Raw genomic sequence first — 14,371 nt, forward strand, 5'->3', positions numbered from 1 at the left:
GCTCAGAAAAGTGAACATGAATTTCCTCACCTCAAGAGATGAACATCAGTGCCGATATATTTGACTATTAAAAAGAAAACTAAATTAAAGCGAGCCCTTATCTTTTGTCAAATGTTGCCAGCTACTCCACTCAACAGTTTCTTCCAATCAAGAGCGGTGTGTTGTGCTTAGTGACAGATCTGGTAATTGTGCAAGACTAACAACCCCCCGATGCTTGGGCAGTACAACAAATTAAGCTCTCACGGTGTAAGGCTCCCACTTAATAATTACTCACTACGTCAATCTTTCTGATCTGTCAAGTAGGAACTAAAATATTACACTCACTTTAAATCCTGATACTGAATAAAACTTCTGTTATTACCAACTATCTGGATAGCGGTTTCACTTATCAGTGGATGGCAGTGCTTAATTCGACTACAAGAGAAAGACCCTGAGCCTGTGAACATGTAGCTGCCCATCCTGCATGACACATTGGGAATTCCCACTAAGGAAAAACAAAATGGTCTGAAAGGACCTGAAATCCTCTGAGTGTTTGTTGAAGTTTCAAAATATCTGAACGATTTGATTCCGTGGTTCTTTAGTGCCAGGTTTAGGTGGGGATCAGCCCCACCTGTATTTCCAAGAAAGGCTTTTATTTTGGTATTTCCAGTAGGAGCAAACTACCAAGTAGGTCCCACGTAGGCACAAGCAGTAATCACCTCCTGTGCTATTACCATTAGCGTTTAGCTCAGCCAGATCCTCATCCTCCCTACAAATACCTCCTTGGTGTATGTAGTAGAAGCAAGTATAATCTTGGCTCCTCTTTTGCCAGGCTGATCCAAAACCAAACTCTCCCCCTCCCCTCTTCAGAGCAGCTGCCCATTTGCCTGATTAGCTCATCTGCCTTGAAGATGAGGGACAAAAAATGTGTAACTGTAGTCCAAAGATCTTTCAATAAGACCCCAACACAACATCAGCACTGCTCCCCTCTCTGTTGGATATCCCAGTCTTGCCCACCCAAGGATCACGTTTGTCTTTGTCTCAGCTGCCCCACGCTCTGTCTCACAGTCCCTGCCCAGCCTGGGGGGGGCAGGCCTGCTTCAATGCAATGAGACGGACTGTTTTTCCCAAATGCGAGGCTAAGTGACCTGAAGGCATAGTTCCAGGCTCTCTGTGAGTGCCAAAGTGATCAGCAGCACTTGCCACTTGGCTTCCAGCTTTGCTGAGACCAGAGTCATAGTGTGCCATTCAAAATTGGCTTGTGCACTCTCTTTCACATGCATCCTGTAGTTGGCTAATCCCTTCCACAGCCACCTAGTGCATGAATGTCCCTGTGAGTTGTTTCCAACTGATAAGATGAAGGTTTGTGTTTTCTGTCAACTAAAATCCTCACCTTGCATCATATGCTTGGATTTCATCCATTTTTATTGTCTTGGTCCTGTAGACTGCTCAGTTCTTCCTGTACAATATTCCTACTCCCCAAAGTACCACTGCTATTTGCTAGGATTAGGGCACTGGAAAATTTAATCCTCTCTCTCACTTGTTGTGCTAGTATCTCTCCTGAAAATATCCAACAAGATACTGTGTCTTGGATATCTTGGGTAAACATAAGGAAAGGGGCTGCTCTGACCAGGGGTAGGCATCAGAAGAATCAGTGGGAAGGTGGCAGAAGTTTGCAGAGCATCGGTGGGTCCCTGTGACTGCCTGTCCCCTCTCCCCATTTCTAGTAAATGAACTGGGTATCTGAAGTAGCTCCTGCGTAAATGCAGGATCACACAAACCTCCTTAGTGCATTGGTGGGGCAGTGTAAATTAGCAGCATTCATTTTATTCTTGCAGCCTACTTACAGTTTTGGTGAAAAAAGGACTGGATTTGAGTTTTTTTCCCCTAAGGCATGAGCCAAGATTAACAAGAAGGATAGAGACCCAGCTGCACCAATATCCGCACACCTTTTATCAGCCTGAACACTGATATGTAGGGATGTAAATTTATGTGGAAAATAACCATATATCATACTGTATTTTCTGATTGTTCCCCAACATATGGGAGCTCTTGCTAAATGAAGACAATGATGTACGTAAGGGTGGATTACCTGTCCGATCCATTCCATGCACATTCAAACTTGTCAAAGATGCAGTCATTTTCATAGAGGGAACACAACTTGCTCCTAAGGTAATCATGGACCTGTTTTGTAGAAAACAACTGCTGTTATTCATGAAACAAAGCAAAACATAACTCCCAAACCAATCCCTCGATCTCTGCTTTGTCTCCCACATTCACTTTCCAAATATGCTGCACAGATTGGTAACTTTGCAGCAGATACCGTGTTTAAACTCTAAAGAAGCTATCTGCGTCATCCCCCAACCCAATTAACCAGGTGCTACAGAATTATTGTTGCAGGAAGGCACGAAGCATACCTCGCTCAGCAGGCTGCAGACCACCCCTCCTCAACACACTTGTTTCTTGCTTGGGTGATTTTCTCAACGCTAGCCTAATTCCCAAAGACGTTTCACCAGCTGATACCCTAGATGTGCTAATTAATGTGCAAGAAATCTAATTTAAATTGTAACAAAAATGTCATATTCCAAGATAAGTGGATTATCACTTCTTGCAGCAGAAAGAACCTGGCTCAATTAAAAGGACCTGTAGTGTATGGTAGCACATCATTTGGGTACGGTATTTCGGAAGCATAATACAGTACAAGGTTGCAGATACATAGACTGCAAATTAGAACACTAATTTAGCCCAAGGATACTTCATATTTGGCTGAGACTTAAAAAAAACATTGTAAATTTTCACATACCTACTTGAAAAGTGAGATTAACCAGTAGAAGACCTCTCCTCTGGGCTATATATATATACCTCTGCTGAGCAAGGGTTATCAGGAAGAGACAAATCTCATGCAAACTGTTCCATCCCTTTGCTGGATTTGATTAGTTTTCCTTCTGGATGATTGCTTTAATTTCGCAGGGAAATAATGAGCTAGAAAATCCCTGCGCAGGAGAATTTACTAATGCACTTTCATTCCTTATGTTTTCTTCTAGCTGTTGTGGAAACCGTAACACCAAGCTGTGTGGACGACCTCTAGGAGCACACACACCAGTAGGACAGCCAAGGGCATTACAGAGCTCTGGCCACAGAGGTACTGGCTGTTGTGTCCTCGCAGACTGCTCCTGCTCAGCACCACCTGAATTAGGGTCTCCTGACTGCGGTCCTTTCAGCACATGCTCAGCATCCTCCTCTGGCCTGAGGGCTTAAACATTTCTGCTAGCAACTGCTACCAAGACCAGAGTGGAGACAATGACCCTTCGCTAATGTTTTATTTAAACTAAACCACCTTCAGAAGCCAAATTGTAAAGTTTACCAAGAATATTTGTAACATAAGGCTATGAAGGACTATACATTTTAGTTATGGATCAATTTTCAGCAATAGATGAGTGAACACTAAGCTGTGTATCGACAGATAATGTCTTAATATGCAAATGGTAGATGCAAATAAAACATTTCACAACTACATGCATTTACTCCCATAGGTCAGAACACTTTCAGAAGGTCAGAACATGGAGAACTGATGCAGTTTCTTGCACCCCCTGTAATTAAATCCTTCCATTTTCTCTTTACTTAAAGGTTTTTTTGTGTGTGTGTGTTACCCATGTAATTTGTTACCGAACTGGATTTTTTTCCATTATTATGTTTGTAAGCTCCCAAGACTTGGAAGAAGTAGCAAGGCTGGGTAAGGCAGGCCAAGGAAGTAGATTGCCTTTGCCTCACTGACTGCCATTTCCAGGTCTTCCTCTTCACCATTTCCAGCAGCCATCTGTCACAACCACCATCATGCACACACCCTGTGCAAGGAGTGTCCGACTCCACAGCTTAGAGCTGTGCCTTTCTACTAGCTCTACCAAAAAGCATTTTGCAGTTTCTCTCTCAGTTGTCTGATTTCTTCAAGGTCTCAGCTCCTTTTTCTTGACTGCCCCTGCCAGCTTGCACTGCTGCCAGGGACAAGCAGCTTGCTTTCCACATTCACCCTTTGATTACCACATTTGTCCACATTCAGACCCTCAGAGACTATGGAGAACTAACTGGAGGAAACACTTAATTTTCACTTTGTTTTCACATTCATCTGCCACTACAGATTGAGGGTAAATTCAGATTTGCTTTGTCTGTACATATTGTTCTTACCACGTATCAATAATACCTGAATCCCAATCAAGTTCACTCCTAACCGATCACCCCAGGCATCCTCCTTTTCTTCATTGCACTGTTTCAGGTCAGACCTTCCTGGAATTATCTAGTCATTTTGTGCTCCGGAATTACACAGCGATACGACTACGTGGGGAGCTGCACTGGGGCTGCACATTCACTATCAGGAATTGTGCTGATAAGTGACACATTAGTCCAAATCCCTACACAATAAACCTTGCCAAAAGTGGATCAAGCTATTATCAGCTATGAATATGTTCATAGTTCAAGGTTGCTGAGAGCAGTTGGACTGTGTGAATACTACGCAGTCCTGTGCCTGTGGCCTTTGAGCTCTGGGTTCTCCTTCAGTCAGCTACAGCACTTGTCAAGGCACCGCACAGGCATTTGAGAATGAAAGGAAATCCATTGGTTAAAGTAAATCAGCCAGAACACAGTTACATTTTCTTGCTATTTTTCATAAGCTTCTGACTATATTAAGCAGTACTGAAAATTTTACGTCGTATTCTTTTTCCGTATCTCAGCATGGAGAAACATAACTTTTTAATTGGCCCCACTGTTGGGTGTCAAACTGATTTAAAGGTAGCCACCTTGTTACATGGCTACCTACATGATGAAATAAAAGCAGATGTCAAAGTCAAGACAAACAGATTGGCTTGACCAGCTATTCCTCTCCAGGGAGAAGGCTGCCTAATCCATTAGCATAAGTATAAAATAATGTATTACCTAAGTTCCTAAAAATCTGAGATACAGTTCTGTTACATAAAACACAGTCTCACCCTTACCCTCCCACTCCGTTTTTACAGCACACCAACATTTCTAACACATTTAGCATTACAAGTATGGCCATTTTCAGAGCAAAACCAATTCTGTGGTTTTAAAGGTACACAGGCTCAGACTTCTCAGTGCTAACAGGAGGTACAGTGAGGAGTGTCCACTGAAATGCAATGGGTGTACTGGGAAACATTGCCCACTTCGTCTACTAAACACCAGCTAATAAACACGTCCAATGTTACTGATGTCAAATTTTGGTTGTTTTGACATTTTCTACCACCAAAGTCTCCTTCCATGTTATTTGAAAAATAACTTTAATAACAGTTACTGTGAACTACTGTACCCCACCTGCCATTTTATAGACACAAGGGGACAGAAAACAGGGATTGCTCTATCAGTACTACAGCACTGTCCCTATGTAAGCAGTATGAGCTAGATGAATGACATTTTTCCTGCTTTGCATACTCTTCTGTAGGCATCCTAACATTTCTTTCTCATTGCATTTTCACAGCAAGCATTTTCTGTGTCACAGACATATTTTCCCTCTTCAAGGCAGAGTCAAAAATGTAGGCTCAGACCTCTATTGCCAACTAGCACAGATGTCAGAGTACAAGCTCAGCGCTGGCTGGAGCCACTGGCATTTTGTCTGGATAATATCACAATGAATTCAGGCAACCAGATGTGTCTGTCTGGCATTCACAAATCGCTGTGTCAGTGGCGATGTTAGGATTTAACAACGATCCCTTCTAAAACTAGACACAAGGGAGGAATGCGTAGATGAAGGTTTAAAAAGAAGTTCTGAAATGACAAAGGTGTAAACTCAGCAGTCCCAGAGGGACCAGGATGCTAAGCAATTTGCAAAATCCTTTCCTCAGTTTCTTTTAAATGTTAATAGTGGAATACATCATTTGAAAATGGATGCCAAAGTGATGAGATGATTTCCCTTGCTGAAAGCATTTTTTTTTTCAAAAGCCCATTCCACTGTTACTCTGACTCCCTAGGAGTTACACATCTTTACTAATGCTGAAGTTGCCCTTTTGCAACTACAAGGATGCCACTATAAGGATTTTAATCATCTTGATTAGCAGCTCTTAAATATGTGCTCCTCAGACCAAGCAGTGAGAAGTTTGGGAAAACCTTCAGTAAGAAGTTTTTCTATTGTTACATTTCAGTAAGCAGGAGACACCTACCTGGTATGTTTCTACAGGCTTTGTTTCCATGTTCAGATCCCAAACCTTGACAGTGAGGTAATCTCTTGTTAGCATATATCTACCGCTGTGACTGAATTTGACATCTGACACTGAAGAGATAATTTCTGAAAAAAATGATCTGTTACTGGGGTCTTCTGGTTCTTCATAAACTATTTAAAGAAAAAGAAGCAAGAGAGAAATTAGAATTCTGTAGAAGGAATGCTTTGTTACACAATCTGTGCTGTGTATTTCTTGTGAAACAAGGTAATCCAGTGTACCGATGCACATGATATAGAATTAATTATATGCCCAGCACCTTAATCCTTTTTCTTTTATCTTTATAAAAAGCTTCCTTTATCTTTATATAAAAATACAAGGAGTAAGCTTTGAATTTTACAATAATTAACCTTATCACTATGCTCCCACAGCATCACTCTGGGAAATCCCATAAATATACCAGTTAGTTGACTACAGCTATGGAACAGCAAGGCAGTTCATCCACGGTCACCTTCCCAGGGGTCCCACATCCAGTTTCCCGACACATAAAGAAAATTCAGGGGCTCTGACACACGAAAGGTGTCCATGTGGTCTCACAACAGCCTTGGCATCCCCAGGAAGGGTGGTTACTCAAAGCCTGCCCTGCCTGCCAGAACCAGCTGGCCTGTCTGCAGGCACCTCACAGCTCTTGTCTGAAGGCACCGGAGACTAAACATGAGAATTTTGAGAAGCAATTGCAAGCTGCAATTACCTCCTTCCAATGAAGGGAGCAGGGAACAGACAGTGATTTACCACGTGCATACATGAGCTGTTTAGTTGATGTGCAAAAGCTGACAGTCCTGGGAAGCACTAAATTCACTGCACGCTCTGGTTAACTGCTCTGTGCACTGCACGATCCGACAAGGCAGGGGATCATGAAATATTGCTTGGAGTATTCCATGCGGGGATACTTAGCTCTTGTAGCTAGAAGCAGTCACAGCACCAAGCCTACATGAGTTTGAGAAGTGTTTGGACAACACTCTCAGACATATGGTCTGATTTTTGTGTGGTCCTGTGCTGAGCCAGGAGTTGGACTCAGTGATCCCTGTGGGTCCCTTCCAACGCAGATATTCTGTGATTCTATGAGATCAGTAATCCCTATTCAACTGCATATAATAATAATAATGATACTTGATGACACAAAATGAATCGCAGGAACTTGAAACAACTGGTTTTAGTAGACCCCACTTCATCAGCTACAAGCCCACATCTAACCAGCTCTCTTCATCCTTCCCCCAAAAGCCTGCACTAATTCCAGCCCTGGAAGAGTCGGAAAGTGAGGAGCCCACAGGAAGGGCATGCTGCTGGTGTCAGGTCCCCCAGCTGGTTGAGGTGAGCTTAATTCCTTAACTCCTACCAGGAGCCTATAGGACTTCTGATGTCTTTTTGCAGATCTCAGTGGCCCAGAGACACAAATGACCTCATATGGTGAAGTTTAGTAGAAAGTCAGAATTTTGGGATCTTTCAGTTATCAGTAAAATCAATGCAGTTCTGGCACCTACATCTAGAATATTTTTTGAAAATTGGCAATTTGGTGAGTGTCACTTCCAAGTTTCAAAAGCAGGTGAAGGAAAGCCATTAGATGACACATGAAAACGTGCTGAAAGTGGAACAACTTTTAGCTGTCAGTCAAAACAGAATTTTTTGTGTAGTCCATTGGAATATTTGTTCTCGGTTCATTTATGGCTATGATTCAGACTGTTGAAAGCAACAAGGTTCCAGTTTCCGTCAGGTGAAATAATGTTCGGCAGAAAGCTAAGGGTGAGTATGTGGGCGAAGCATGTGGGGTAATGCAAAAAATTATGGGCAATTTTCTTTGGGGGTGGGCAGTGCAATGCAGCCCGGCATGCACATGAGAATAAGGTCTATATTTGAACACGTATAACACATCTAGATGGCAATGTACTTCAAAACGGGGGGGGACTTTTCAGACAGACTGTAAACGAACAACTTTAAATAGCTCTTTAAAAATTTGCCTAGACATTCTGCAAAGCAGATATTTTGCAATTATCCTGTCAGATTTTCAATAGAAATCTGACGAGCACAAAGCAATTATCATTTCTCATACCTCTTCCCGTTAATCTGTCCAAACTATGCAATTGGCTGGCAGGAATTTCATCCTCCTAATTATGATGTGAAGTTGCTATTAAAGCCAGGAAAGGAAAAAAAAAAAAAAGAAAGAAAAAAAACAACCTAACTGAACTACACCTTCATTTACAGCTTAGATATATTTTTTCAGCTTTATGTGTCTCATCCAACTCCCAGTGATTAGAGAGGAGTAATATTTGTACCTGGATGCTCTGTATTTTGTTAATTAATGAGATTAAACAATTTCATCCCTTATCTGCACTGTGTATTGCTTTTCTAGCCTTACCACAGTAAGTATTAGAAAGACTTAGATTAATTAAACTGCAAAACCTACTGCAGGCATGAAAGCCCTGTATCACTACAGAAAGAAAGGTAGCAATTTTAGAGGCAGAAATTCATTGCAGATAGCTCCTACAGTCAGCACAACCGAACCAGGAAAAATGTTAAAGGAAATTAGGGAGTGACTCCCAGTGACGCAGAGAAAGCGCAGCAACTAGCAGCGTGTGGCTGAACACCCAGATCAAGGCACTGGCCTCAGGAAATGAAGGTGAGATAGAGCATCCACAGCTCTTTGCTATTTCTGGTTTAGCAGCAACATACAGGTGCACACAGACTGCAAAAAGGCATAGTGGAAGTTCAGTCTGGCTAATGAAAGCTAAGTGAAGACAGAACAGCAGCAAAGACCACGTAACTAAGCCTCTAGTTCCGGCAGGCAATACAAATTCTGCCCTGGCTTCTTCAAGCTGACAGGAGGCAACGTGGTGCTAGCCCACTGTCCGCAAGGTCAGGTTTGCCAGACTGCACTGGAAACACACGTTCTGCTCACTACAGTTTATATTTACCTTGGGGAGGCTGCTCTTACACCAGGGAACCATCAGCACCCAAGGCACAAGACTTCAAATTGAACATACTTTTCTCTATCTAAGCACATCTTGTTAGACTAGAATCTGGAATCTGAACTTTACCAAGATTCAATTACAAATTCACTCCTCCATTAATTTCTTATTAACTTCTTAATAAGTAACTTTTGTCATAAAAAGGGTATTTAATTTTCATGAATATTGTTATTGAAAGCATTCTCAGTGCTCATTACATGAAAGATGAAGCTACCTGTCCAGCTGCCAACTGATGAACTCACAAACACAGCAGTGTGCTCAGCTTTCACATGCCACTGCTCAGACTTAAATATGACCTTGATGGCAGGGGCTGGGGAACAGAGAAATACCAGGGGATGACGGGGGGAAACTGAGTGTCTCTAAGTACAGCCAATGCTGAAGAGGAGCCTCCAAGGCAGACACCATTCCTGCTCTTTGCTCCACAGGCAGAGACATGAGAAAGCTGGGAAGTCAGCTTAAGGAAATAAAAATGCTCTGTCCCTCTCCGCATGCCTTTCTGCTCATAAGTCAAAAACCAGCGTAGCTTTTCACAGAAGTAATTCCAGATTTTGGGTAGAAGGATGGGTCGGGTGAAGAATACTTGCCAGAGCACTCTTTTCCCAGATCCTGAAAAAAGTCTGCAGCACAAAAATATGCCACTTCTTTCTCAAAAGGAACTGCCACCTGCTTAATGAGCTCTCAACTCACTTAAAAATATCTTAGCATGCCTTGAATTTCTCTGACCTAATATACGGAGACTCTCTAGCATCAGTGGATAGAAAAGGCACTGCCCAGGTGTGCATTTATTGTGCAGAAATATATGCACGTCTACAAAAAAAGCCAAGAACAGTTAGGGTGGGTAGGAAGGTCCATCTCTCTCAGCTTCCCTTCCAGACAGAGGCTAAAAGCAGATGGCTTGGGCAGGACCCACTGACATTCTTGGAGCTCTCATCAAGCTGGTGAATAGCACTCTGGGTGTGATAGGTGCTGCCACTGAAACTTCCCATTTGTTTTAACATGGGCCTGATTACACAGACCTGGAAGGTATACGGTTTGGACAAGACACATCCAATAATGAACAAATAACCCTAATCGTCAAGTTAAATGCTAAACAAGAACTAATGGCTGACAAAAACTAAGGGCTGCACATGCAAATGTAACCTTTCTTAAAAATATTGTTTCTTATTTTTCTTTTAATTGCCAAAAACACTGATAACATGCAGAGTGGAATTTCTCACTCCACTCAACACACACCATACAAACCACAAGGTCCATGAGGGGTGAATGCATGCTTTGAAATCCCACTTCAGTGGCCTGGAGAGAGACCAGGTATTGCTGATACTGCCTTCCTCTTCAGCTTCACTAGCTACATTTTGCTGCAGTACAATATTCCAATTTCTCAAATACATAACTGTGGCAGATGAAGGAGGGATATCAAACTGCTAGCAACACAGGAAAGTGATAAATCAAACAGCATCACCGTGCACACTCTGTTGAAGAGCAGTGGGTAGATTGTAGCTAAATGATATTTTAGGAGCCAACCAGCCATCACCCCAGCAATAGCCAAAATGTAACTTCAGCCTCAGAAAACATAAAAGCTCATGCTCTCATAAAAGGTTTTTCTCTGTGATTTTTTGGTCCCCCTTCCAAAGGCACACATTTTTGATGGAGTCATTGGGATCTCCAGACTGCAGTACCACTGAAAATTACTAATTTGTTTGCTGGCCTGAGCATTAATCATCTCAGGGTATAAATTCTGGCATATGTGAACTTTAAAAAATAATAATGCTAAAAATGGCTCATGTGGTGGGTGCAGTGTCATGATCCAAAAAAGCACACACAATGCTGTATTCCTCAACAAGGAAAATGCATACTCCTTTACTTTCTATTAGAGGACCTTGGCTAATGCCTCGACTTAATTTTCAACACTCTTATCACTTCCCCTTTTCCTCTTACCTTCTTTCTTTTGCCTGGATGAAATAAAACCATGAGCTCCTCACAATGCTGCTGCAAGGCAGATGGTTCCCAAATTCAAATGTGAATAATGTTTTTCAAAGCACAAAGAAGAAAGATCTATTTAAAGGGAAAGCAATAACAGTATCTGAGATAATATGGGGCAGGGGTTAGAAAAGCTATCTATCTGGTATAATGAAAGTTTATCTGGAGCTACTTTTTATTTTCTACAGGAATTTATAAGTGCATAATGGATTGATGGGATAAAAGAAATGTCAACTGTATTCAGTTAAACAAATCTTCCATCGCTTTTAAAGGGGAGAAACATAGAGTACAAGGTTTGGCAAAAAAAATTGTTATCAAGGCCTGAGCACTTGATAATAACTGAAAGGGTTTACTGTGAAATATCAGTAAACAAAACAAAGAGAGAAAGAGAGCTTGCAAGGGAGAAGACCGTGATAATGCTGCATACTCCTTAAGGCACAAAGATATGAACCTTGAAAATTTCCGTTACTGCCAGCCAAAAGCAGAACTATAGATAAAAACAACTTTTTTCTATTACAAAGCCAAATAGATTTAAAAAGAAAACTAAAGATGAATCATGCTTACATATATTTCAGAACATGTAATTATCTGAAAGGAAAGAAAAAACTTGAAGATGGAAGCTTAGCAGCTCCAGAGCTGATAAGAAATTCCATCACTCATAGGATAAAATTATAAGTGGCCTTAAAAAGCCATTCCCTATAACAGAAAAACAGCTACTTTCTTTCTATTTAAGAACAAGCATAAACTTTCAAAAGCGCTTTTTTTTTTTTTCTTTTTTTTCCTAGAGGATACTGTTAGTATTAAAAAACAACTGGATGAAAAAGTGAGACTGGACAACTGACTCCTCACTGCTGACTGCTTCTCCTGTTAAAAAAGCCCATTGCAGTGACTGTACTTTCACATACAGTCAGTGCCCACCCCTATAAGAGCCATTACTTAGATTTAAGGACCCAGAAATCCTGCACCGTGAAATAACAACTCTCCCTCTCCCTCCAAAGACAGCTCATGGATGTACAAAAATCTCCAGCTCCTGTTCAAGGGCCACATCTACAAATCAGTGAAGACCGTTTTGAGGAACAGCAGAAAAAAGGCAGTGGGACTTACTTACGAGGGGGCAGTGGACTGTAGAGGCCAGAGCCAGGGAAGATGCTGGAACAACAAGAGCGGGAGAACAATTTTCTTTGTCCAAGCATGCAAACAGCCTGCAGTTGGGCTGAATTAAGGACTTGTTACAGATAGCACCTACACACAGAGTAGGTGTATTTCAAATGGACACACGTACTGGTGGTGGATCAGGTATTCTCTCAGTGGGCTTGAAGTTTCATAAGCACAGAAAAGAGCTGCAGTCCCAGCCCAAACAATTTATCACCTAAATTAAGGCTTTCCTGCATTCAGATCCCAAATTAAAGTAGCTGCAATACCTAATTGAAATGTACTGAAAATGGTACTTGGAAATGAAGGAATTCTGCCCCTCTGGACAGACCGGCCACAGCAGCTTGCAAGAGGGACAAGAAGAAATATACAGTCTTGACAGCTGATAAACACTTTTAAACATTCTTACTTTCTGGACTACATAGTTATACTTACGAAATGTCTCCCATAAAATATGATTCTAAGCTGAAAACCTTACTAAAAACTTAACTATAATACATTTAGATGGCAAATTAGCACCGTTCCACAGGACAGCTGTGATTTGCCCCACAGTTTCATAATTTAATTTCATAAAGCTTAGTATAAAAAACCTAAGCTAAATTTCATGAAATTTATATAAAACTACTAACACGTTCATTCAACTCCACAACACTTCCTGCTATTTTCTACTTCTTACTATTTTCCGACAGAGAAAGCTTTTTTTTTTTTTTTTTTTTTTTTGGTGCCATTTAGATTCAAGATGTGATCATATCCTGAGATATGTGTAGCTCTGGTCTTATCTCTAAAGTGGTAGGGGACTGAAGAAGACACAATAAAAGGCAATAACAATGACCAAAAGCATCAAATAACTCCCATGCAGGGAATGGCTAAATAGACTGGGACTCCTCAGCATAGGAAAGAGTGCTCTGAGAGGTCTGTAATTGTGGCACAGGGAGGATGAATAGGGAAGGACAGCTCCCGTTGTACACTGTCTCTTCCAGTCAACAACTAAGGGGTCGCCACGGGAAACTAGGAAGGGGCAAGTACAGAACAGGCAGGAGCAGACCACACTATGCCTAATTAAGTTAGAGATTTACTGATAGATATTGGGAATGGTAAAAATTATACACAGGTTCAAAAGTAAACGCACAAATTCAGGGAAAAAAAATCCATTTGACCTCTGCTAAATGCAAATAAGTTCACTCTTGCTAGAGACCCTGAACCCCAGGTTTCCAACTGCAAACTGCAAAAGCTTATACATTTGCTCCAGTATATGCTTATACAATGCTTGTACATTTGCTCTAGTCTTACATTTTTTGTTACATTTCAGAGCCAGAATACAGTGCTGGAAGGACCTATGGTCTACCCAGGTATAGTCTTTCTACACAATTTGAAATCTACTTTTGGATTTTGTACTAAAAAGTTCCTGAGTTTATTATGAGTGAATCAAGATCAGGTGCAAGGCTCCCTTCGAAATTCATGGTCTCTTTATTCCTTTTTAGTTTCGCTGTTTATGATAATAGTTTGATTTACCATTATTATTTACTTTATCTTTCACTACCTCTGAGTCTTTTATTGCCTGGCATTAAGCCAATCCACTCATATATTCACCTCCTTCAGAAATTCTCTTTCAAGATCAGGGTATATTGCTAGTGTGAAAATCTTGCCTTTCTGTTTTACAAGGATTAATACAGATATAGGCATATGGGATTTTTTTTCTCCACCTTCATAAGCAACTTATAATACATTTATCTGATTAGACATGAAGTATAAATAACTAACCGCAATTACTTAACATTTCACATTATTATAGCCTTATCACTGTATTTGCTCATCCCTTTTTAAACTGAAAAAGTGATTTCTTTTTTATTACTCCAATTTTCTATGTCTTTTCATGAAATTCGGAGAGCACCTCTTCTCTTACATGTCATTTTCCTTCTCTGAGTAAGGGTAAGTTTTGGAAGCTATTCCTACACTTCAAGGCCAAAATTCCACCTACCACAAAGCATTCCTTTATCCAATGACCCCTTATTAAAACTGGGCTTCTCATCAATACCTCTAGAGAGTCTGACTTTTAAAAGCAGAGCCCGAAATCAATAT

General features: G+C 41.0%; 1 protein-coding gene across 6 annotated transcripts in view; it reads right to left on the reverse strand.

Moving 5' to 3' along the window:
- The window catches only part of PPP2R2C (protein phosphatase 2 regulatory subunit Bgamma), a 188,638-nt gene that overhangs the window by 9,520 nt on the left and 164,747 nt on the right, over window positions 1-14,371 (reverse strand). For all 6 annotated transcript variants that reach the window (XM_035547184.2, XM_035547190.2, XM_035547185.2 and 3 more), the window contains 2 exons: window positions 6,144-6,313; window positions 2,072-2,163 (listed from right to left, as the gene is read on the reverse strand). In XM_035547184.2, the coding sequence (XP_035403077.1) occupies window positions 2,072-2,163; window positions 6,144-6,313 (262 nt within the window). The remainder of the gene's footprint in view (window positions 1-2,071; window positions 2,164-6,143; window positions 6,314-14,371) is intronic.

The sequence above is a fragment of the Cygnus atratus genome, chromosome 4 (assembly GCF_013377495.2).
Source record: "Cygnus atratus isolate AKBS03 ecotype Queensland, Australia chromosome 4, CAtr_DNAZoo_HiC_assembly, whole genome shotgun sequence".
NCBI lineage: Eukaryota > Metazoa > Chordata > Aves > Anseriformes > Anatidae > Cygnus > Cygnus atratus.